Below are 26516 nucleotides of genomic sequence, written 5' to 3' on the forward strand. Positions count from 1 at the left end.
AGCCCCACGCTGCAGGTTAGTCCAAGAAAGGTTTTAGATGGAACTAATATGGCACCATGTTGTGGGCACTGCTGAAGTAATATATTGCTGTGTCATATACATTTGGTTGTAATAACTTTAATTCAAAGCTGTGGTGATCACCATTGGGCCCAAAGAGATAAATATATGAGGAGAATAAACTGAAAAGTGCTCCAATTGAGTTATTAATCATTACCAACACAACCGTGAGGGTTTTTTATTTTTCATTTTTGATTGAAATTCTTTTGGTTGCTAAATCCCCAAAGCATGAATTCACCAGCAGCTACAAAGGTTCCCAGTGTTCACTACCCCCAAATATTAAAGAGAAAACAATGGTAATGATGAATGGGTTGCTGCACACACAGCAAGAATACATGTGCTTAGTGGCTATGAATATGAATTCCCTTGCAAATTAGTGTTTGGCGCATGAGAGCCTTTCTGCACTGAGCTGTGCTGACCCCTTTGATTTTCAGTATAAATGCTGAACCCCTGTAATCAGTTTGCTGTCGAGTGGCAACATGTGGAAATTTTTACTAATTACGTCTGTATTCAAAGTGATTGGAGGCACTAAGTACACTGACTGATCCGCTGTGTAGGATTTAGGGGCATCTTTTGGTAGACGTGATATACAGTATTCATAACGATGCTTTTATCTGTTTATAATCACATGAAAATAAGAGTTGTTGTGTTTTCATTACCTTAAAATGAGCCGGTAATATCTACATACAATGTGGGTCCTCTCACATGTAGTCTGCCATGTTGTTCTACAGTGGCCCAGCACAGTTTTACTTCTGCAACCTCACTTCTAGATGCTGACTCAATCCTTTACACTAGACCTTCAAGCTGTCACACAAGAAAACAGCAACTAAACTAGCAAACAATACAAAAACTGATTCATTCATACATGACTGAAAGCAATTCTTGCAGTCTATACCATTTTAAAAAGCAAGCTCTTACTTGCAATATTCAGACTTTGAATAATTTTGCTACTTTATGAACTCTCTCATTAATTGACAAAATCTTCCTGAGAGGTTCTCCCAGTAATGATTTCAAAATCATGTATCATTAAAGAACTTGCGCTGAACATGTGTACTTCTAACTCTTAACACTCATGTCTGCATTTTGTAGAGTTCAGTTACACATCAGTTAGCTGCTAATAAATACAGGCTGTGTTGGGAATTGCATACTAATGCACTGCCTCAGTCTGTGTGTACTGCCTGCTGCCTGCTAAATGAAAAATTAAGTACATCATTACCAATAAACTGTTCACACTGAAGTATACTCAAGCTCACATGACTGAATCAAATGACTGACGGATGTTTTCAAAATAAACAGACATTATTTGGATAAACTGAAGACACACTGAAAAATAGTGATTGTTACTTTCTCACCTGAAAAGTATTTTACTTTTTAAAAGCTTTTAAGGGGCTCAAAATCTTGTTGTTGCACAGTCTGAAGAGACACAGTGCATTGTGGGGTAGTTAAGCAGTCAGCTCACCTGTTATACTCATGCTATTCTTACTAATGAAGTGTATATGTGGGCATTTCTCACGTACAATGCAGTGAACGTGCAACATACTTTATTTTAGGTCATATTTAGTATGAAAAATATGAAGGTATGTGATTCTGAACACAGCCACAGTCTCAACATATGTGTTATATGCAGAGGTTTACCTTGAGAATAATGCAAGATTCATACTTGTGCGTCGAATCGACACCACACCCTACACCGTACCCTACGCTTTAGCCTGACGTGCAACTCCCAGAAATGTAATTACACATTGCGGCGAAACAGACATCCTGCCTATTTTTGTAAGCTGAAAACCATTTCCCTCTGTGAAAACTAAGCTTTTATTTACTTTAATTTCACAGATAAGAAACAATAAATTGTGAAGACAATAAAGCCCCCACAAAAATAGCATTTTAAGTCTTGTGTGTGATTTATCCTGGCTTCATATGAGTAGAGGAAATCTCTGCTGGTCGCTAGGCTAATTTATACAATGTAAAATGCCATAGGCTTGTGCTAATAACGTTAGCTTGTTATATTTGTTTGGAAAACGTGTTCAGTATAAGACAGTTGTTTTGTCGGTGAACCTTGTGAGTTGTAATGATGTTACCTTGTTGTCTCTGGCTTTGTGAGTTGTAATGATGTTACCTTGTTGTCTCTGGCTTCATAGGAGTAGAAGAAAAGTCCGCTAGAAGCTAGGCTAATTTATACAATGTAAAATGCCATAGGCTTGTGCTAAAAACATTAGCATGTTGGATTTGTGGGGAAAATGTGTCCAGGAAAAGACAAATGCTTTGTCTGTGAATGCTGAGAGTTATAGTGAAGCTGATTTGTGAACTTGTGTTTGAAATTGTCTCTATTATGCCATGTTTAATGTGAGTTTTGGATGTGTTCTGGATCAACTAAGCTTTACAGAACATCACAGAAACCCCTCTGCTGACTAGTGTTTTGGAGGTGTAACTGCAGAGTGACACAGACACACCACCACACAAGTATAACGATCTTACATTGATTTTTGTATGTCGTTATCTATATTTGAAACAAAAATTAGTTTTTGAATTTGTATTTATTTAGACTGATGCTGAGTTAGCTCGATCAAAGATTGGTCTGACAGCTCTCTGCACTGTTGCAGTACTGGCCACTATACTGCACCTTCTGTTATTTAAAGAATAAATAGCAGCACCACTGACAGAAGGTCAGTTATTAATTATCCAGCAAGCCTGTGCCTCATACCCAACGGAGCAGGAAAAGTCTATGCAGTCACTCAAGCAAACACTGTTTTGCTCTGTGGTATAGTACACTATTGATAATTGGTCATATAAATTGGAGGATGCAACGACCATAACTAAGCTGGCCTGTTTAACGTTTAAATTGTGCATAATAGTACATATTTTGTTGTGTTTATTACAAAGGAAACAAGAGTTTCTATTGTAACAAATAACCCACTAATTGCCTATTTTCTCTTTTAGCGTTGTTGGTATCATTTTCAAGTTATTCCACTCAGCAGACCAGAATCTGGTTAAGCAGTTCACTCCCCCGCACTCTCGTGTGTGTGTGAGTGTGTCAGTCTGTGTGTGCCGGTGTCTGTTGGCACGCATGGTTTTCTGTGCATACAGGTGCATAGTGCTCCAGCTAGTCTGTGCTCTCCACTTAGTGCTGTAAGGATGAAGTGTTGCCTTCCTGGAGGGGACATATTCAATGATTTTTAGACTGTGCCTTGGGCTGCCCTCCAAACCACAGAGACCAGCAGCAGTCACTGAAAGCCAGCCTCTCCTGCATCTCCTGTCATCCTCAGTTTTGCCTGTCAAACTGTTTTACTTATACACTGACTCACAAGGTCCAACCAAGTGTCATTTAAAAATTCAAACCTCTGCACTGTAAATGTGTTCAAATTCAAAGGCAATATCCACTTTTGATTTGTTGAATTTGTTTTAAATCACTGCCGATATAGGGTTGTGTAAAGCTGTTTTTTTTTTCTTCTTTCGGTCACTGTTGGCATGGCAATGTTCATTTTATTCACTGAAAACTCTGTGCTATACCAGAGTAACTCAATTACCTGGAACATTGTGTACTTGTATACACAGTAAATGAGAAAGTAAAAGATGTAGCTCATTATCAGTGGCTCACAGCCTTAACACAGTGCTTTAATATTGGCACAAAACAGACTTCTTAAGCTCTTTTCCCACTGGACGAAAAACACTCTAACACCCACTAAAATCTGGCTTTTGTGTTTAATGGGAAAGGTTGCAATCGGCATCCTGGGTCAAATGACTCTGCAGTAGTCGCAGATATGTATCAGCTCCGGCTGCGGATCTTATCTCGGATGGGAAGTGATGGAAATAGACACCCAGGCGGACCTGCCTATTTTTGCCCCTTTTGTGGCATGATGCAATGATACGGTGCCACAGCATTCGAAAATTGTTCAACCTAGTAAGCACTGAGTTTAAACAAGAGACTGAATAAGTCACATATTTAAAGAAGTAACCACTGTAACATTTCACTGGCCTTCATGCTGCTTTCTGCTGTTTACTAATCTGGTTTCCAGTGGGTCCATGACGTCCAACGTGACACACAAGAAAATAAAAACAGAAAGACATACTGTACTACTGCAGAGCTAGGGCTGGGTGATATAGACAAAGATTCATATCTCGGTATTTACAGGCTGACTAGCGGTACATGGTATATATCTCAGTATTTTCTATGAAATCGGCTACATGTTTTCAGTTGCAAGTCAAAGCCACATTTGAGATGTCACAAGCACTTTTATAAAAAACAGAACAAACTGTGATCAAAATGAAATGCAAACACATTCTGTTTGAAAATATACAGCTGCACAACCTGTAAATGCAAAATTATCTAAAATAAATAGCAGGACTCTTCGTTAACTTTTTGCACACAGCACTGGAGCTACACAGGTTTAAAGGTTTGCAGCACAGGGCACAAAACTATAACATGAGTATAAAGGTATCAAGTAGGCCTAAATCCATTGCAGTTTAGAACAACTAAAAATCTTTGTGTGGGAGTTAAGACGTAATTTTCCATGACCTGTAAATTGATCTAGTGTAAAGCATTTTATTTATTTAGGCTATTAATCTTATGTATGCACATGGCACCAGCAGAGAGGCCGAGAGATAAAAGGAGCGAGAGACACTTTGTTCGTGTTATATACGTCTTGTACTATATATGAAACGTCTATGTCGCTGCATCATTTTTTAAACAGGTCTGTCGCCTGCCTTCAGGCGCTGTCTTCATGTCACAAAATAGACTACAACTACCGAGAGGAACGGCAATGCGCTGTGATCCACTTCACACATATACTAGCACCGAAGCGCAGGATTGCACGTGTGATACTGTGGTAATTTCATTCATCACACAGACTGATTTAGCCTAGCATGTGCAATGTATAGACCGATGTCACACCAGGTTAAACAGAGCAGCAGCTCTGTGTCTGAGTGTTGCTGGAGAGCTTGAATGAGTGGGGCGGAGCTGTGCGGAGAGTGAAAGAAATATATATATATATCTTGATATATTGTACGTTGTCGTTATATTGCACAGCCCTAGCTTAATTGCAATGTGAAAGGAAGACTATTGCCTGTTTTTAGAGAGTATTTTAGTGGGGGAAAAAAAACATACACACAAATTTTGATGGAAAAGTCTTTTCTTTACAGTGTTTTCCTCTGTTTCTACCCACACAGGCCCTTGCCATCCAAACCCTTGCCACAACAGAGGAACATGTGAGATCAGTGAGACCTACAGGGGTGACACCTTTATTGGTTACGTCTGCAAGTGTCCACCAGGCTTCAGTGGAGTTCACTGCCAACACAGTAAGTTGGACCACTCCTTCTCTCTCTCCCTTTGTCGAACCTTGAAACACTTAAATCCTCACAAAATAGAAAAAAATGTAATCTTTTTGGAAAACCTCTGTCTCCTTTTACACATTTCCATGAGGTAAGATTTGTCTGTCCGGTCCGACAGACTTCCCAACACAAATAATGACCTTGAGCGGTGAATAAATGTCCAACAGCTGACAGGAAGTAAATCGCTGTTGAAAGGACGAGTTCAGCAAAATGATAGTGGGTTTGGTGGAGAAAAGAAAATGCTGAACTGGCTTTCTTTTGTTGAGCATGCTCTTAATAAAGGTTAGTGTCGGAAGGTTTTTGCTGCCTATGAGATAATACTTCACGTTAGTCCGGGGGCATTGTTCTCAAGCCTGGTACAATTTATGCTCTATCTTTAAACGGACTTTCTGAACTCTTAAGCCTCTAATGCCCCGAAACTGGGCACAAGGGTAATCTCTAATGTGAGGACCAGCACTTGAAACTGTTACATATATGCACACATGCTTTGCACCATGATGCAATTAGAGGTCTTACTACTGTGTTTTGATGTTGCTGAAGACATGAGACAGGAAGTAGAAAGAATTGGGAAATCTGCAACATTGCTTTTCTGAAAACAGCAAAAATGTCTATTGATTATTGTGCAAAGCTTTCTCCAATCTTCCTCCTGAAACTCCACAGCAAAGAATGGAGCTGTTTTATTTGATAGCTGTTCACAGCCATAACAAAGAGCAAACAGAGTGAGCTGTTTTGATATTTCAACAAAGTCAAGTTACTTTTTGTTTCTTTCTGCAGCCGTCTGTCTCACTTTTTTTTTTTTTTTTTTTTCACTCTTCTCAGCAGTTTTGAAGTCACTTTCACAGCAGCGTTGAAGCTTGGTTATGTCAATATCACTCACAGCACCACATGCAAAAAAAAAAAGTCTGTTAGGAAGAGAAACCTAGGTAATGTGTTAATTAATGTGAAAAAGAAAACAGGTGGAACCGACGTTAGCTAGCCAGCAGTAGGAATATACAAGCATAGCATCAAAACTCCACATTAATATCTTGCCTTAAAAACCTTATGCATCTCTTTAAAAGGATCCCCAGGATTTGGAAACAGCGTGTAGCTCTTCGTCTTTAAGTGCTAAATCTTGCTAAATCCTGCAGTATGATATATAGGCCAAGTCCTGTGGCTGCCCTGCCTGTGTGCGTGCTTGGCTGAGCATTGCATTAGCCTGCACAGCACAGTTGTCCTTCATTTCATTGCAGGTGTGCTTCTAAGTAATGGATTTAATGTATCATGGTGGAAAGTGCGCTGAGATGGATCATTATTGGTTTGAAAGAGGAAGAGGGATAAACAAGCGGAGAGAAAGAGAGACGTTAACCAACACTTACAGAGAACATTTATATCTGTCTCCTAACTCTGCCACACTTACACCAAGGTTAAACAAGACAGCGATTTAGTGGTGTAAAGAAAGGGGCTTTTATTTGGGGACAGTCAGTCATTATTTATCTCTTTTTTCCTCTGCTGAATGAAAACCCACACAACATTAACAAAAATGGAGTGAGTCGCTATATTACCGGTATCATTGTGTATGTCTCAAGCCAGAGTTGTGAGCAATTGGCCGGCATTCATGTCATAATTCAGTTATTGTTTCCTATTAAGCCCTAAGGGTGGTGAGAAACTGATTCGATATGGGCTGAATACACATTAATGTCTGCCAATTCTCCTCACCGTCATTACAGTTGAATGGAAGAGAGTGGGTGTGGGAGAGAAAGAGTGGAAGAGAGGAAGAATTCTGTATCTGAAGACATTAATAATCAAATCTAGTGTCTGGATAATTCCTGCAATTAAATGATAAAGGCATATAAATAATTGTTCGCGTAGAATGGCAGCTAAGCTGGCTTTGTTGTGGGATGGTGTTGGCTTTTAATGGATGACAAGCTCACTGAAAAGGATAAAAGTGAGGAGGGAGGGGGGCACTGGCTGAGAAATCTGTTGGGTACAAGAAGCAACACAAAAACAAGGGGCGTTTTAATCCTGCTGGACAATCTGTCTTAATGTCTGTGATATTCTAATGAATGTTACACAGTTTTATGGGCAGATAATGATGCACCCTTTTTTAACTGCTGGTGGCAGCTCAAACTTCTACGTAACTTTTTGCCACTGCATCTGTTGATACTGTGAATTTATCAACACATTTATTAGTCTTCTCTTTAATAAGATGACAGCTGTTACAACAGAATGGATGTCTGCTGCTTGGAAGTAAGTGCAATTTTAAATCGGATTCAGGATACGATTGATTTTCACTGCAGGATTAGTCTTTATCTTATGTGATATCTAATCCAGTGTTTTACGTCAGTGCTGGCCCAGATCAATGTTTGGCTTTGTACATAATGTGTGCTATACAGATGTAATATAATTTATGTGGGGGCCAGCCTTGGCTTTTTACTGTTGCTCTCACTATCTCCTTGCTCTGTCAGTGCCAAATCCAATTTCACACCTTTGAACGTTATCCTTAATACATGCACTACATATCCTGCCTGTTAGACCCGTTTTATGAGGCACAGTCAGGAATGATGTCGCACATGGACAGTTAGGATAAGTACAAACTATTTCAGACTTCATTGATAGGAAGATACTGTTAATATTGTTGGCTGCTTTCTTTTGTTTCGTTTAACAACACAGCCACCAACATCTCAACTTAAGGTGTTGATAATCATGTCTGAATGAGAGGTGTTGGAAGGGAAGGAAGGTGTTGGCAGTGTGCAGTCAGCCTGGGGCGCCGAAAAGGGGGGAAAAAGGAGAAGGATTCTGGGGCCCATGATTAAGAGGGGCCAGAGAGGCCCCTAATAAAATTGTAATACTGACAAAAAATAATATGACACTAACTTATAATCATAAATATATTTTATTTACAATGTACTGGTAACAATAACTTTATTTGTTTTGGAAACATTAACGCCCCCCCCTCTCTATTTATGTAAAATGGTTCAGTCCGACTGGATCAGCTGCAGTGCGCCGTAATTTGTCACAGACAGCGGGTAAGGAGGTGGAGACGGCAATATGCCTCAAAAATCAGGTAGCCAAAAACGGAAAGAAAGGAAGCTAAGAGAGGAGAAAGAAGCAAAGGGTCGACAGTATGTCACCCAGTATTTCAAAAAGCAAGGTGGGTTTGTTAGTGGTTCATGTGGTGGAAAGTTATGGAATATTAACTTTGTCCCTGGTCTATAAGCAGCTTATAGACCAGGGACAAAGTTAATATTCAGAAGAAGGTGATCATTTTAGTTAGGGATGAGCAAGCAAACAACATTTTTTTTTTTTTTTTTGCTGAGCGAAAACTAACTAATAACTTACAAATTATGGCGAAAAGGTAGTTTCTTGCAACCCTAGAATTAAGATAAAAATATTCACAAACGAAAAAACACTTCTGGTTGCTGATAAGTAGTGTTTAACTTTTGATTTAACACTAAAAATTAAAACCCTCGGCGCGCACTGCAGCACAAGCAGACAGATGCGCGACTCACTGACACCAGACTCAGAGCGCAGCGGACCGGTGGAAAACGTCACCATCAGCATATTATTTTACATCAATAAAATCTATTTTATCATTTTGAGTCACATTGTTGAAAGAATTTAGTTGTCTGTGTTCAAGCAGGATAATAGGTCTCCATTCATTACACGTCGGGCTTTCTATTTCCTTTTCGGAGATGGTGTTGCGTTCAAGGTCCCCCCAAAAACGGGAGAAAAAAAAGGCAGAATATTCGATTTTTTTTTTTTCACAATCGAATCCCGTGCCATCGAACGAAGCTTCGAATTTTTTGGGTCAGCCCTATAACGTACACTCTACAGAGCCAGGTCCAGGATCCTCTTCAAGTTTGTCAGGGAGGGATGTGGAAGTGGAGGAAGAGATTGTTCTTTTTTCACAAATGTGGGAATGACAGTCAAAAATACCATCAAAATGCATAGTTTTATGTAAAATAGCATCAAAAATTTCCGGCAGCCTCCTGGCCAGCTGTGTATAGGGCCCAGTAAAAATTATTTTCATGGGGCCCAAAATCCCTGGCGGAGCCCCTGGTCACAGCAGCCATTAAAGTGAATGTTTCATAAGTCTGATTTCATTCACCCACTTTATATGCAACTAAATCTCACAGTGTCGTGTTTCTGTCTTCTAAAATGTTGCTTAAATATTTAACTCCAAAGATGTCTTCTGCATGTTGCATTAATAATGTGCTGATAATGCTGAAGGCTAAGGCTCTGTTTTAGCGCCTGTCTCTTTAATACCCCTCCCAAAAAAGCCCAGCCTGCTCTGATTGGTCAGCATTTCCAAGTCTTCTGCATCTTGGGCTGAATCAAATTTCCTCGCATACTTAAGTTGTACGTAGTTTGACGTATTTGCTGTCATCACGTAAAGTCTGTGTGGACAGACACTGGAAGTGGCTGATAGACAGCCCTCAAGACTGTTTTACTAGTTGCCGTGGAAACGTTTAACTATCACTGCTGTCATATATGTCATATAAGTTGATGAATAGATATAAGATAAGATATAAATACATTGTATAGCCGTTCTTGTGACTGAACAAAAATGTATCCATATATATATCTATATAATAGGCTACACATTCAAAAACAGAAATGACTGACATTAGAAGACCTTATTTCGCTGTTTTTCGGCCTTTATTTTAGCCTATTATGCTGCACAGTCTGATAGGCTGCAATAATAAAATGCATTTTCAGTCCGTCTACAGCCTGTACTTATACATATCTCTGTATCATGATGTGGTTGAATGTTATTTCACATCTCAAGTAGCATTTTAACTATCAAAAACTATTTTACACATTCACAAGTTTTTTCACGTCTGTATTGCAATGAATTGTGGGTTATAAAATCATTCAGATCTGCTAAAGTCTGCACCCCAAGCAGACTCTCTGAAAGTTTGCTGAAAGTCTGCTTGAGGACTCTTGTGGACTGGTTGAGTTGTGGATTTGGACAGCCCTCAGCACTCCCAGACTTCTCATGAACGCACCCGCAAAGTCCTTGAATCTGCAAGTAAGGTGAAGTGTGGACATCAAGATTCAGCCTTGGTGTCTCTCCACTGCCATTGCAGCTGGGGAATAACTGTAATGGAGAATAGTGGCACTTTATACCGTGAAAGCTTCCAAACCAAAATCTTCACAACTGGACATGTTCCAGCAGGAATATAATCTGAAATGGCAACCAAGATTACATGTTCCTCTGACAATAGCATGTAGCTATACATGTAGCGGTGTATGCTATGTAATGTAAACATTTGCAGTAGTGTGCCTGGGGCAGATGACCCTATAAAGAAATCCATCACAAGCTGACGTCAGCTTATCTTGAAAGTACAAACAAATGTTAGAAACAGAGTGTTCAGAACAGTCTGAGGCCTGAGGTTTTGTCTCACAGAGATTACTTTTACATATGTCTACCTCTTTGTTTGAGACTTTGGCCATGGTTAATATGAACATCCATCATTGTAACATTATACTTATGGCAGAGAATAAGGAAAAGCATAATAGGTCCCCTTCAGGGTTTTGCTTTTGGAATGATACTCAGACAAAATGTGAGTTTTAAATCAGTTTTGCCAAGTCTAAGTCACAGCACCGCCTTACAAAAACACAGGGTTAATATGGGGCTAATGTCACTGTTTTTATTATTAGAGCCCTTATTATCACACAGTCATTCATCTTTCAAATAGTGTGGCGTCACGTCCCTGTGGTGACAAGAGAACAAGTGCGGCGTTATTGGGCAAGTAGCCAAACATTGTAATGACCTGTCATAGTGTGAAGATTGGGACTGATTGCCTCAGTCGTCATGAGGTTACAGATCTTTTTTTTTTTTTTTTTTTTTTTTTTAGGGGACACGTTCTGAGCCTATAAAGGACAAATAAAGTATAAACTGTTGGGATTTTTATTGGGGCTTTGTGTTATTTTTCTGCACAGAAATTTGCTGTAAACGTCCCATCGTAAACAGCCAAGTGTAACGAGCCCACCTTGTGGCGGGGTTGAACAACATTTTAATTTGATTTGATGCAGTAAAAGTAAATCACAGCTTTGAAAGTCAGCAGATCAGATGAAGATATGTCACCTTTTTTCCTCTTTGAGCAGGGGAGCTTGATCACAATTTTCTGCGGCTTCTTCGTCTTTACTTTCTTTCAAAGGTGTTGGTTTTTGTCTTATTCCTTTAAGCTCTCACTCAGGGAGACTATATGTGGAGCTCACTGCAAATCGCAGAAAAAGTTAAAGCCAAAAAAGAAAATGTTTCCAGATAGTATGAGCCAGTGTGATGGGCCGGTGGTTATGTATGCAAAAACATAAGCAGAAACTGTAAAAGTCTCTTTCCATCCTTTTATGGCCTGCAAGTCCTTGAAGCAGATTCTATCTTGCTCTTTGATCAATATGTGTCTTTGCCTTTCTGTTTGAAACACACCAGCAGGGCAGGATTGATTAAGGCTAAATGTAGGATGTGTGAGATCTTTCTTAAAGCGTGCTCCTGTATTTGATCATGTATTGACAGTTGCTATCACGCTGTATTAGCCCCGCTGCCTCCACAGCTCCTTGCCACGGGATAATCAGCCAGTGTTTATGGCTGTGGCCCGATGTAAAGCCGCAAGGAGCTATTACTGTTTGTCAATTCACCTGGGGTAGATCACACACTGCCTTTCATCAGCACAGGAGAAAGAGAGTGACTCCGTAAGGACAGGCTCTGTGCTTACTCATTTGTGCCACATTTAGGACTGCATTAGTGACCTGTTTAGTGTGTTTTGCAGCTGGAAAGGAGGTATCCAGTGGTGCTTACATTTCCTTCTGATGTTTATTTTTGTCTCTCTAATGTTTCACAAGGCCCTCTGACTCCTCGCCTTCTCGTGGGTTTTTAGGGAGAGTGAGCAAGAGAAATATAGATCTGACTTATTTTCCGCTGGCATCTGTTTGCTGTGCTCAATTTACTGCGTAAGGGCACGATGACAGCATAGACAATAGCACCACAGCCTGAGGCAGTATGAATGAGTATCAAAAGGACAGTGGTTATGTACATCTTAACCGTTAAACATTTGACTACAACAATAGACTCTATTTGTCAGGTACAAGGCGGAGGCAGAGGTCCGACAGCTTCTCCCAGCAACCCTTCCGCCCCCGTGAACACCCACCACTTCACTTTACCAGCACACCTCCGAGTGGTTACCTGCACCTCTTCAAGCGAGAAATGACTTGCCCTTCTCAAACCTGCCACTGCCTCACAGGAGGTGACTTTGTAGCGGCAGATCTTGTGTTTGTTGTGACGGCAGGGGGAAGGAGGGAGGGAGCTCTTGTTAGCCGGCATATCTTCCACCGCTCCCATGGAGGCCACCGAGAGAGGACGGCGGGGTGGGGTGGAGAGAGATTGGTGGGCTTGCGGTTTTCTGCTCCCTTTCACCATGATTGAAGCAGTTGTTATCTCCTTCTCACTGCAAGGCTGCACGGTAAAAATCACTCCAGCAAAGATCACAATGAAGCATGGAAATTTCCTTCTCCTGTTGTAACTGTTTTTAAATGTCAGTGACACCTCACCAGGCCTTAAAAAACACCCAGAATCCCCAGAAATTTCTGACAAGCAATATTGGGTTTTTTGAAGGAACAGTTTGCATATTTTAAACTACCCAGAAAAGAAAACAATGAAATCTTTTAAAACAGGGTTGTCAAACATATGGCCCATGGGCCAGGACTGGCCTGCTTAAGGGTCCAATCCGGTCCACTTGGTGACTTTGCACACCTAATATTGATGCACTTGTGAAGGCTAATGGGTCACAGGTTCCAGGAGCAAGTTAAACAGTGAGTAGCCTGCTACTACAGGCTTTTCTACCCATACAGAATACAGTTCTCTGGAAAAGAAAACAAGGAACACTGAAATTTTAAATATACTGAACATTATGCAAAATGTCGTCAATCAGCTGCTTCAGTAAAAAAGAATCTGTATCAGACTTCTATCTTAAAACAATATTGATGGAACACTATTGCTAAGGTACTGCCAAAACTTTAGATTTGTAAATGGTTTGTAAGACAGGAGATAACTTGACCTGCCTTCTAAATACCTTCTACTTTGGTCTGAGGTAGTGACGACAGCATCACATTCCTCAGAGATTTTGGTCCATCACACAGTTGCGGCTGATTTGACAGCTGCACATCCATGATACCAATCTCCCGTTCCACCACATCCCAAAGGTGCTCTATTGGATAGAGATCTGGTGACTGTGGAGGCCATTGGAGTACAGTGAACTCATCGTGTTCAAGAAACCAGTTTGAGATGGTTTGAGCTTTGTGACATGGTGCGTTATCCTGCTGGAAGTAGCCATCAGAAGATGGGTACACTGTGGTCATAAAGGGATGGACACGGTCAGCAACTGTTGATGCAAGGCAGGATGGATCCATGCTTTCATGCTGTTTACACCAAACTCTGACCCTACCATCTGAATGTCGCAGCAGAAATCCAGACTCATCAGACCAGGCAACGTTTTTCCAATCTTCTATTGTCCAGTTTTGGTGAGCCTGTGTGAAATGTAGCCTCAGTTTCTGTTCTTAGCTGACAGGAGTGGCACCCGGTGTGGTCTTCTGCTGCATCAAGGTTCGGTGTTTTGTTCATTCAGAGATGGTCTTCTGCATACCTTGGTTGTAAGCAGTGGTTATTTGAGTAACTGTTGCCTTTCTATCATATTGAACCAGTCTGGCCATTCTCCTCTGACCTTTGGCATCTTCACCCAGAGAACTACTCACTGGATATTTCCTCTTTATCGGACCATCCTCTGTAAACCCTAGAGATGGTTGTGTGTGGAAATCCCAGTAGATCAGCAGTTTCTGAAACACTCAGACCAGCCTATTTGGCACCAACAACCATGCCACGTTCAAAGTCACGTAAATCACTTTTCTTCCCCATTCTGATGCTCGGTTTGAACTTCAGCAGGTCGTCTTTGCCATGTCTACATGTCTTAATTTATTGAGTTGCTGTCACGTGATTGGCTGATTAGCTACTTGAGTTAACCATCAGTTGAACAGGTGTACCTAATAAAGTGGCCGGTGAGTGTAGTTTTGCCGTTGTTAAACATGGCCCCCTATGACTTCAATTCATCAAGGTTTTTCTCTGTTTTTGTATTCTTTGTTCACTGTGGAAGCATGCACATACCCAAATTCACAGGGTGACTAATTGATATACCTATGATAATTTGGGGGGTGAAGCATATGTTTAAATTAATATATATGACAATGTATCAGAATCAGTTCTTTGCCAGAATTTACGCTTCATCAAAAATGATAGCATCATCACTTTTGGAGCTATTCCTCTGACAGCACAGAGAGTGCCAAACATGGACTAAATGAGTATTTGTTTGTTCCTTCTGTTCATAATTATTTTTGTAGGAAAATGGACCCATATTTCCAGTAAATGATCTTGCTAATTGCCACAGTGTCCACAATATCGGCTTCCTATTCATCTCAGTGGTGAAGCTTCACAAAGTGCTGTAGCTGTTTTGTTTATAGCTCCCAGGGAAAGCTGTTCATGTACAGAAATCCACTAACTGTCTTAGATCATTTGAGCAGTATAGCTGAATTGTGTTTTAGGGCAGATTTTCACTTCAAGTTTAAGAGAAAAAAAAAGTTTGCGGGGCAGGCTTAGCTAACTGGATTAAGATTGATTTAAGTACAACTAAAAGTTAGTGAAAGAAAGTTTGTTAAAGAAAAACTTTTCCATGGTAAACAGGGGGGAAGGAGTACTTTGTCCACAGAAAGTTAACCTATTTTCAAAATAAACAGAGGCATCGGTTTAGTCATAGTGCCTGAGGTCTGTTCTGTTAGGTATAAATCTGCCTCATTTGAACAGCCTCTGGGTTACAAGAGTTTGGAAGTTTTACTGAAATTATGCTAATCTGCACACCACTTTTATTTTTACATGCATAAATTAGCATGAATAACTTTTAACACCAGTTTGTTTTCTCAGAATAATTTATACCTGCTCAAAAAATTAGGACTTCTTGTGCTGCTCTTCTGTTCTTCTTCAGGTCAAAGACTTACATAATGTGTGTTGTATTATTCTAAATGAACAATCTGTAGTAGCAGCATGTCAGCAAAGAGCTATTTCATAGTATTTATATGGGTTATGCATTCAATAGTATCCAGTGTGAAATTCTTACAAAGCCTCCCATTGTTTATCTTGTGAGCTAAGATTCACTCCTGCAAGAGTTTCCCAAGGTCATCTTTGTATCACAGATCTAAAAATGCACCCCACTACCTGAAGTGCCTTCAGAACTATTGTGAACACTGGCAGCCTCAAGGCTCTCCCTACTGCTCCATTACTGTGATGTAGAGCTGTGTGGAGGACAAGGCCATTTCCAGACACCCTCTCAGCATTACATTCACAATCCCACAGCCCACCCACTGCTCACAGTCTGTGGCTAGAGAGCTGTATTTACAGGAAGAGATGAGTGTAGAGGATCCTGGGGGAAGGGTCCATACTCCACCAAACATCCAAAGAAGCGACCACAATCACACAGCCAAACCGTCAGACGGCGATGATCAACAACTCATGGAGAGCCAGTGAGTGTGTCTGCGCACTTTCTTTCTGTCTCGCAGGATTGTGCAAGATCAAAATGGAAAGATGGATATGCTCGTGGGCCAGCTGTTGTTTTAGCGTGCTGCACATTTGGTCTTTTTTTCTTCAAAGCGTCCCATGTTTGTGTCACTGGTAACAGCAGAGCACCTCTTTATGTAGCAGTTCAGTCATAATCTGGTCAGTCAATCTGGTCTTTTATGTTTGTACTGTTTTTGTCTGTCTAGAAATAGATATTAGTGTTTAAAACAGTTGTGTGATTTTACATAACAAAACATCATCATCCACCTTTACTTTGTGTACAAGTTCATAAACATATTTCAGGAGGAAAAAAATCAGAATCAAAGAAAATATGGAACAAGTTGTTTTTGTCGGCATGTCGTACATGAATTGTTCCTTCTTACTGACTGATGACTATTGTTGAGGCACATGTCTGCCATTTTTGAATTTAGCAGCATACTTGAAAGATGCTTAATTATTTCCATTGTCAGGCTGTGAAAGACATCCCTGGCATATTATTTTGACAGCGGGGTTTTCATTTTGCAAGTAAGGATGTTTCAGTGGAATCCAGAGCAGGAGAAGCTCTTGCCCACACTGCATGTTTTGACAATTTCCTTTCTGGCTTATAAACACAAGCAAAGGTGTGTCTGCCACAGAGGGTTGCCCTGACAAAGGGTCACATGCTGCAAGCACCGAGGTTTTACGGTTAAAGGCCTTAATTTCTAACCCAGGGTCCGGATGTTTTACAGCAGGCCCACAGGGCTTGTTGCACGCCTCGGCAGAAGGTGTGAGGGTTTATTTTAACCACGACATGATGGCATCGTAGGCTTTGTGGTGTGCTGCCACTCTTAGTGAGATATGCGTCACTGCCACTTTACCGCTCCACATTTCTACCGTTTTACGTAATGTAGCTGCAGGCACCTAATTTGGGAAACATGTGCCTGATGTTTCCACCAGTAGATATCCCAGATGAGGGATGACCACCTACCTTTTCCAGTCAGCTGCATCTGTTAGGTTGGCACGTGCAGCCTCTTCACATTGATTCATTTTTAGCATCTTGTAAAGCTGGCAACATTGTGGTAGTGTCTGGCACGTTGCCTTGATATAGCAGCACTGCTTTCTAGCAGTACTTGCTATATATGTACTTTATACTTTGGAGCACAATCTGGTTTATCATCTTGTTGGAGCACCATCTCATTTGAAAGTCTCAGTTCTCACGCGCTACATTGTTGAAGGGCAACACTCTTCATGTCTCCTTGCAGTGTGTCTCAAAGGGCCCCCTCCATACATATGGAATATGTAGGTGGATGATTAAATGATGTTGCAGTGATTCTCAGCACTCGACTGAGCCACGACCCTGTACTGGATACACAGTAAAGAAATCATCTTTCAATTGATGATAAGATATAAGATATAGATAATATAAGTTCAATATGTGTTTCTTTTCTCTGTACACCTTTTATATTCAGTGTTTATAAGAGGCAGTCATTGTCAAGGATGCTCCCATCAATGCCACGAGCAATTGTCTTCTTTAAGTCAGAATAAAGAAAGTAGCTGTTGAACCAATAGACCTACTTAGAAAACAGCCCAACAACAATACAGTTTACAGCACACCGTAAAGTTACATTAATAACAGTAGGTGTATTCATTTATTTTCTGTAACTGATTATCCTGTTGGGGGTCACGGGAGGCTTTAGCCTATCCCAGCTAACATTGGACAAGAGGCGGGGTACAACTTGGACAGGTTGCCAGACTATCACAGGGCTGACACACAGAGACAGACAACTGTTCACGCTCACATTCACACCTACAGTCAATTTAAAGTCACCAAGTAACCTAAGCTGCATGTCTTTGGACTGTGGGAGGAAGCCGGAGTACCCAGAGAAAACCCACGCTGACACGTGGAGAACATGCAAACTCCGCAGAGAAGGGCTCCCTCACTCTGGAGTTCGAACCTCCCACCTTGGATTTGAAACAGGAACCATCTAGCTGTGAGGCGACAATGCTGTGCTTGGCTTGACTAAGTCTGACTCATTGCATCGTCCCAGCGCAGCAGGGATTTGCATCTCCATACAATAGGGCTACCCACTTGAAGGTGTGTCTTAAACTCATCATGCATTTGTGCTTGTGAACCAACTGAACATTTTTCTGTCCACCCCGCCGCTGCTATTGTGGTTGACGATGATCTTGTACTGTTTCTTGGCACTGCATAAACGTATGCTGGATGTCTATCTCCTCCAAGTTGCTTGTAGTGTCTCAGAAAAATAGCTGTAGTGCTGCTGGAGTGCACCAGTAAGACCCTCCACCCCTTTTTTTTCTTAGAGTGAGGAAATAGAATATCTGCATAAACATAATCCAGTTGAAATTCACACATTTTTTCAGCGCTTCAAGATCCAGTCGTCACTAAAGCGTATGTTATACAACAGAAAAACAAATGGAATGGTTTTAAAATTGGCATTTAAGGTGTGTTGATTGATTCATCAACTCATGCACTGAGTAGCATGCAAGAAAACGTTCCATCTTAAAAGTTGCCAGTAGCTTTTGAGCATCACAGTGAATTAAATTTTTTGGACGCATATGAGATTTGCATCGCTCTTCTGCGTGTTTGTTTATTTGTATTATGAATAACGATGATGAAGCCCATCATACACCACCGCAACCTGACTGGAGGCAGTTGGATGTGCTTTAGCCCAACTCTAGAGATAGTCCATCTTGGGTGTGACTTGGCACAAGTCAGTGCTTTTGTACTGGTAATGGAAAATGCAAATCAATGCGGCATGGTTTGACTCGGAGAGGCCAGAAGTGCCGATGGAAAAGCCCTGTGTGTGTAGTGTGGTGTGTGTGTGTATCTGTACATGCATCCACAAAGTGATGGAGGTCTGGTCAAAGATCATTGTTATACTTCAAATGTCTATTTTCTCGGGTATCCTGCCGCCCCTTTCTCCATCCCAGGAGGAGCTGACCCTATCTCGCCTCTGTCAGAGGGCATTTTGGATAACAAGCTGGGGAAACAAGCTGGAATCAAGGTGTTTAGGGCCACTTTTTCTGTGCCACTGACATAGATATTTTATTTAGCCTTCTAGACGGAGCCTTGAGCTTGACAGATCAAAACTGACCTTTTTTTTCTCGGGTGTAGTGAATACAAAGAATCAAACCAGACACTATTTACCAGGATCCTTCTGTGCTTGGCCCTGTTCTTGTCAATGCTGGCCTCATGCATGCTTTCACACCCTCACCTGTCAGTACTCTGACCCATCATCGATAATACGAAAGTGATACATCACCTTTTCCATATGCCTTCAGTAAGCACTCAGTTCTGCAAATTCTGCCGAATAAAAACTGCTGTAGAAAGACACTTTGGGTAAGATGACCTTTCTTTTTCGGCAAGGTGGTGCTTTGCTAGCAAAATTACAGGCAGGACCGTTTTTTTTTTCCACAATGCATCTTTGCTGTTAAAACTAAATATAATGGCACAAAATGCCTTCAGGTGGTGGAAGCTATATAAAGTGGTCAGACGAGTGGCTTGAAGTGCAGTCTTGTTAGGCTTCCAGGGAAAGGCCAGCACTTTTAAAAGAATGTTGAATGTGCCGAAATGCTTCAGGAGAGGTTTTGTTGAAGCCTGGATTTCCTCAGTTATGCTTGTGGAGAGAAAATAATAAGAAACAAAGGCCTTGGAAATGTGTACTTTAGATGTTCTGAACAGAAACAGCAAGAAAATAATGAGATGAGAATTGCCAAAAAAGGAGCGTGGGTGTATTTGTTCAATTTAGAGTCCCCCCCCCCTTCTCTTGTTCCCAGTCCCCAAGCACCCATTCACCTGGTTCATCCTTCTTGTGGAGGAGTTGTAGAGAATGAGCTGTTACCAGGGCCTAATTGTGTAAGGCCCCCTCGGACACATGAGCTTCGCTGTCACCTCCTCTCCTCTCCTCTGCAGCAAGGATGGACCTGTTGGCAGCTGGCCAAAGCATAAATAGAGATGCATTTCCAAATCCCAGGTGGTGGAAAAGAGTTAGACTCAGTCCTGCCCAGGGCTTGTGGCCGGGTTCTGCAAGCCAAAGCAGAACACTGATAAATGTTCAGCTTGACTACACAGAGCTGCATTAATTCAGGATGGTCAGTGTGTAACCACATTAGTATCAGTGTTGTTTAAATACAGATTGAGTTCAATGTGACGGGTCATGAGAATGTGCGGCTTGTAAACCAGAACATAGGATTCTGGCTGGTGTCCAGCAGGGAGATCTTATATTATCCACCTCTCATTTAATAAGAAAATATATAAATATGACTCAGCGTGGAAGATATAGATATAGATATAGATGTGTGAATGGCTGTCATGGGGATGATGGTACTTTTTTTTTCCCTACCAAAGCATTCATGGAATCTCTTCTACACAGATAAGGATAGATCAGAGAGAGGGTCAGCAAGGAAATGAATTAATAAAATCAGTGTGAAATTAGTTTCTGTTGAAACAGCTGAAGCATCTTAATTTGGCGGCGCTATCAATATTAAACTCTGCCTAACTCTTTCAGAATCTGACCCTTATCAAAACCATTTCTTCTTTCACTGGGTATGATTTTAAATATTTAGTCATGATGCAACTTTTTTCTTCTGATGTTATGTTTTAAACTAAACGTATTAAATCCTTCATATCTAGTTGTCTTCAAGTCATTTTATTTGAAAGGGAAGTCTTTACAATTTTGGGGTTAATTGCCAATTAATTTTGTACATGACTTGCGATGTCCTCAGAGGAATAATCCTACTGACTTTGCTGATCCTCTGACTTTTCCTCCAGGACCACCATGAGGTTGACATTTGTGGTTCAGACTGAAATATCTTGACTACTATTGGATGGATCATCAATCATTTTGCTAAAGATATCCAAGGGCCCTCAAGGTTAAAGACTAATGGCTTTGACGTGAATGTCTACTCCACTGATTGGCACAAAATTTGGTACAGCCATGGTTTCAACATGATGTACTCTAATGGCTTTGGTAGTCCCCAGACTCTTCCTCCAGGGCCACCATAGGTTGACATTGTTATTACAATATCTTGACAACTATTGGATGGATTGACATGATATTTGGTGCACACGTTCATGGTCCCCAGAGGTTTGAATTGTAATAATTTTGGCTATCCTCTGATGTTTTATGTAGCACCATCATCGGGTCAAAATGCCCTTTTCTCAATTGTGTTGCATATTAATACCTGCAAAATGAATGGCGTTCTCATCACACTCAGCTGTGGCTTGTGTTTAGCGCTAATTAGCAATTGTTAGTATGCTAACAAGCTAACCGAAAATACATGCCTAGATGTCAGTGCCACTTGCATGTAACTACTGTAGTCACTGATGTTAACATATCGCATTTATATCTCTTGTGTGTTGTGTCTGTTGCCTTATTTTCCCCCACATCGAGTCCTTTCTTGCTCTTTGGCCATCACCTCCCTCCACTTTCTTGCATCTCAAACCATTTGAGAGTCTCTTAAAAGTTCTAGTAAGTGTACCTCGATGATGTTAAAGAGCTTGTGGATCACGCTCAGTTGTCCCAGGGTAGATCAGTATTCCCCTCACACATCTGCTGTGAGGGCTCCATCTGTAAGCTTTAAATGACACTTAAGGCTTTCCTCCGAGTGTCATTATGCCTCTGAGCTGAGGGCTCTTCAAATTCTGCACACCCCAGCTTCAGCAGAGCCCCCCGGTCTGCATGTCTTCGAAATGATGAGTGTTTTGCTTCTCAGATACTCAAACCTCTCCGCAATGCATCCTAAGATACCTTTTCAAGGGCTTCTGGAGTGCTGCTGTGAATAACTTCTCAGTGGGCTAATCCCACTTCAAAAAGCGTGTCTTCCAACAGTATTCTTAATCCTGAATTCACAGATTCATGCATCATCATATCCCTTGGAACATACAGCATCATGAACCATTGTGAAAACTAACCTGCATGCAATATGAGATTTTGAGAAATGTCTTGGAGATCAGTAAAATCAAAACTCATGCTAAGCCTCGTTACGTATGACCAAGACTGAGACATATCACTGTGAAAACACATTTCAAGGACACAACAGTTGATGTTAAATCTCTCTTTAGACTGGTTGTGTGACTTCATCAGACCCCGGGTAGAAATCCTGCCAAATGTAGTGATAGTCACTTCAGTGGCATGGGTAAGGCTAGGAGAGACTGACAGGGTAGATTGACAGTGGAGACAGGCACTTCCGTGTTCCATCTTCTATCTCTGACTCAACTTGGAGAGACAGGTCTTGTCTTGGCCTTGTGTAGCGTGGAGTCGACACATTTCAATGCACCAGGATCTGTCAAACACAACGTCCAAGGCTCATCGCCCATAGCTCTGAGGACAAGTCAGCACTTCTTGAAGTACAGTACCTTTATAGAACTACCACACTGGAATTCACTAGTGCTAGTTCACCAAAGAAAATCTTGGTCAACTGGAATTCTACCTACTCTTCAAATAATCAATCAGCTGACGGGAAAAAAGTAAATCTGCATGTTAGCTCTAGATGAACTAAATCGGACAGAGTGGATGGAGTGCACTCTACCTGGTAGCGTTGTGTGTACACCAAAGTATTTTTGTCCTGAGGCCAGCATTAATTCTTTGCAACAATGGGAGCACAGCAGCATGACAAAGCGCAGAGCATCTGTTCTGCATTTGCCGTTTATTTTTTCTGATCGACAAGAGTTGATACATCTTTTGGGTAAGACGCTGTGTTTGTCAGTGTCACTTTTTACCCAACTGTCCAATCACATTGTAGTAGGAGTGGGACAAAGACTACAAAGACCAATCGTCAGCAGCAACAATGGAGGAGAATATACAGCTGACCACATAGACCGTTGGGTCTGTCTGCCCTCCCTACACACTCAGCCTTTCCTTCATCAAAAGCAAAGGCCAAAGCAAGTATTCTACATGGTGCTGACATTTCGCCATACAGTACACGGATATTTTGTATAATAACAACCAGACATAACCAAAGTGTCTCAGTTGAAAAATGCTTTACCTCCACAGAAAGCGCTCCCTCCTGGGTGTTTTCAGTCGAGCGCCTGATCTTTTCAGCTGGGTAAAAAAGCTTTGGTGGATACATGGCCTCTTATCAAATGTAACACCAGCACTTGTCCGACCAATGAAAATTTGTTTAGAAAAAAAAAGCAAACAAACAAACAATCAGCCAAGCAACCAGAAGGCATCAGTCATCGACATACACAAGACATTCAAAATACACTAGACACTATATGTGCAAAATATGTATGTGCATTGTGTCCACTGTATATGCTACAGCTTGTGAAAGTATTCAATCATAAAAAGATGAATAAGAAGCACACACCGACAGGAGAAATGAGACATGGCGTGATGAAGTGCAGGTGGAAAGACATTGCATGCATCTGACTTTTGCTGGTAATAAAACCCCTCGCTCTGTACATACAAACTACTGAGGTGTCCTGTCTTCCCCGCTGAGATGTGAGCAGATGGCTCTTCTATCTCTGCCCTTTCGAGTGGGTTCTGTGTTACATCAAAACTGCCAAAAATGAGTAGGGGAAAAGTAATATGCACAAAATAAACAAATAAGCGTGAGGATTGCATCACAAGAGAGATGAGTACACTAATCACAGAGGGGATGGAAGACAGCAAATCACCAGTGATGAAAACTGCAACTCTATTACTGAACATGTTGTTTCTGTGGTGTTAAAGAAGTATTATCTATAACATTCATATACAGTGCTCTGCTCTCAATGCGTCTGGGTGGAGCGATAACACTATGTGCTGAGTATGTACAGTATGTATGAACCCAGAGCTGTTGTATATTATGATCTTTATCATTAGACATACAATTCTTAGAGCACTTTATGAAGGAAGTCATGACAAAAAATGTATGTCATAGAGCGTCATGTGTTAATGAAATGCATTCTTCTTGCTCAGACTAGCGCCCAAGTAAAGTAAATCATTAGCTGTGTGTTTTTCATTTCCCCCTGATAAATGTATTCTATATGTGTATGGACTGCAATATTTTTCAGTATCAAATTCAACATCTGCAGCCCCACCATGAATCACAGGCTATCAATAGCAGCCCGTCCCAGGGGAAACCCTATCCGCTGTAAAAAAAAAAAAAAAAAAAAAAAAAAAAAATAGGATGATTACTTCCACGGAAGTGCGAGTGGTCAAGGTCAGGGGTTAATTATGTGGCGGGCATAAACAACTGGGCTGTTCACTTCATTTCTGTCGATCGCTGACCTTAAAGGTCAAGCAGGTGTTCCTTGCCTAGATAGAGAGGTCAACGGGACCAGCTTGCTTACCAAACATGTGAGGGTTCACTGGCTCCGTGACATAAAAACAGATAAGATAAGATGAATCTTCCCCAGGGGAAACTGCGTATGAGGGCTAAACTGAGTCCAGATGGAGAGATGTAACACGATGAGACATCTCCACATGAAAGCAAAGTCTTGACTAACCTCCAATTGTGTGGCTTACAGTGTCTTGGCAGAGGAGAAAGAAGGCTTTACCCAGATTTACCCAACATCTGACTGTAATTTAATGAAGGAAGTGGGTGAGATGTAGGGGCAATACTGCTGGGACATTACCTTTCATTCTACTAATTAAGTTTGGGGGCTTTACAAGTCTGAGAGGATTACAAGCTATTAGCAGGCACTTATTTCAATCATTTGTGTGATTTATGTTGTTGTTTGGGGCTGGTTTAGGATTTCCAATGCTAATGCATATATATTTAAGTCCAACTAAATATAAAATGCTTATTTTCATATAAATCAGCTTCGTAAATTAAACTTCCTCTGTACTCTTTTGAGGATAACAACTAGTGTCATGGATGGAGAACGTGCATGTTACCATTGTTTCCTTCCTTTTTAAAGATAGTACTTAGCCTATTGAGGTCCCCAGTCCATTCCAATGGACAACATTTCTAGGATGTCTAGATCTATGATTACTGTCTGACTCCACGCAAATGCTCAGACTTATATGATTGGATGTCTATAAGCCAATCACAGTGTTCCACATCATCTAGACCCGCATTGTGAGGCAAGGAGGAAGCGCAAGGCACATTTTAATCCATTAATCATATTATTAAAGTACGTAACTTCTTGTTTTAGTAACTTCTTGTAAAGTAAACATGAGATGTTATATTATTTATACAGGTCAAAATATCATATGAAAGGTTGATAGCTTTTAGTCAGAATTTTTTTCAAACAAACCTGTCCACTGGAATGGGCCATTTTAATGGTACTAGGAAATGATTAGGGAAATACTGTTCTGATTTGAATTTCTTATGATACAATCATCTTATAATGCATCTTACTGAATATGGGGGATTAGGTGGAAAAAAACACAATAAAGTGAAAAATAAATGAAAGATTCATGAGGCATTTTTTGTGTTTAGAACATAATGGGTTCAGAATGTTTTTTTTCTCCAACTTTTCTAACTTTGTCTGTGTCAATTCTTAAACCTCCTATTTTTTAACACCATTTACAGCAGAATTACTTCGACTCAGACATGCACTAAAGGTTTTATATACTTATATCAGCATTTTTTGCCTCATCTTTATGGCACATTTATGTGCTCAGTTCTGCAACATTTGACACAATAACTTTACTGTTGAATGAACTGGAAAGCATATTCATCGGCCTGTGTGTGTTTGTGTGGCTGTAGCAGGTGCAGCCGCTGCAGAGGTCAGTGCAGCCCAGCAGAGAGGGCACAGGTGACCCCCTTCTAATGCAGGTCTGTTCCTGCTCTCCAGACGCCGTAGCCAATTTAGCGCTCACAGCCGGAGCTAGTTCCTGACACATAGCACTATTCATTGCTCTCATTATTGTCCAACCGAGACACTTTTTAGAGAGCAATAGAGGAGCAAAACCAGGGAGCGAGACGTTCCAGTGGACCGATGAGAGGGTGGTGACAGCCTGACCAGAGGCCGAGCAAATTTATTTTGGGGCTCATAGCCTTAGTGTCCGGAGCCTGTGTTTTTGTGCAAGGGGTGGGGATGATGATGATGATGATGTCAGTGATGATAACACAGAGTATATGGTGTGATTCTTAGTTTATTTCACAAGAAAAAACATTGAATTTATTAAAAATCACACTGACGTAATGAATTTATTTATCAATGACATCGACAGGAGACTGGCACAATGAAACATAGGCTGCGCCTGTGCAATATGTTCACATTAGCGCCTTAATAATACAATGGTCACTATCACTTGTTTGTCTGTTGCAAGCGACATTACAATCTAATGTAATGACACTAAATACAGTCTCAGTTGAATCAGCATCATCCTGGCACAGCTTCAAGAAAAAGTGAACATTATAAGCTTCACTAAAGTAGTATTATTGGAGAGCCAGTGTGTTGCATTACATTAAATTGTACGCCTTGTAGTTTTATTGTCTCCATGCGCTGTAGAAATCTTTACTCAAACTGGCTTGTTAAATCGTTATAACCAAGATAGCACCATCCCTATTAAACTGGAGACATCAGTTGCAAAATGCTGTTTTACCATACGGCTTGAATGACCTATTTAATTGCAGAACGGTCGACTCTGACTATTATTAGTGCGGGGAACTCCTTGGA

General features: G+C 40.9%; 1 protein-coding gene across 2 annotated transcripts in view; it reads left to right on the plus strand.

Annotated features, from left to right (window-relative positions):
• The window catches only part of LOC126394877 (EGF-like repeat and discoidin I-like domain-containing protein 3), a 142730-nt gene that overhangs the window by 44202 nt on the left and 72012 nt on the right, over positions 1-26516 (plus strand). For both annotated transcript variants that reach the window (XM_050052017.1, XM_050052018.1), the window contains exon 3: positions 5221-5349. In XM_050052017.1, coding sequence (XP_049907974.1) covers positions 5221-5349 — 129 coding nt within the window. The remainder of the gene's footprint in view (positions 1-5220; positions 5350-26516) is intronic.

This window comes from Epinephelus moara, chromosome 8 (genome assembly GCF_006386435.1).
Source record: "Epinephelus moara isolate mb chromosome 8, YSFRI_EMoa_1.0, whole genome shotgun sequence".
Lineage (NCBI taxonomy): Eukaryota > Metazoa > Chordata > Actinopteri > Perciformes > Serranidae > Epinephelus > Epinephelus moara.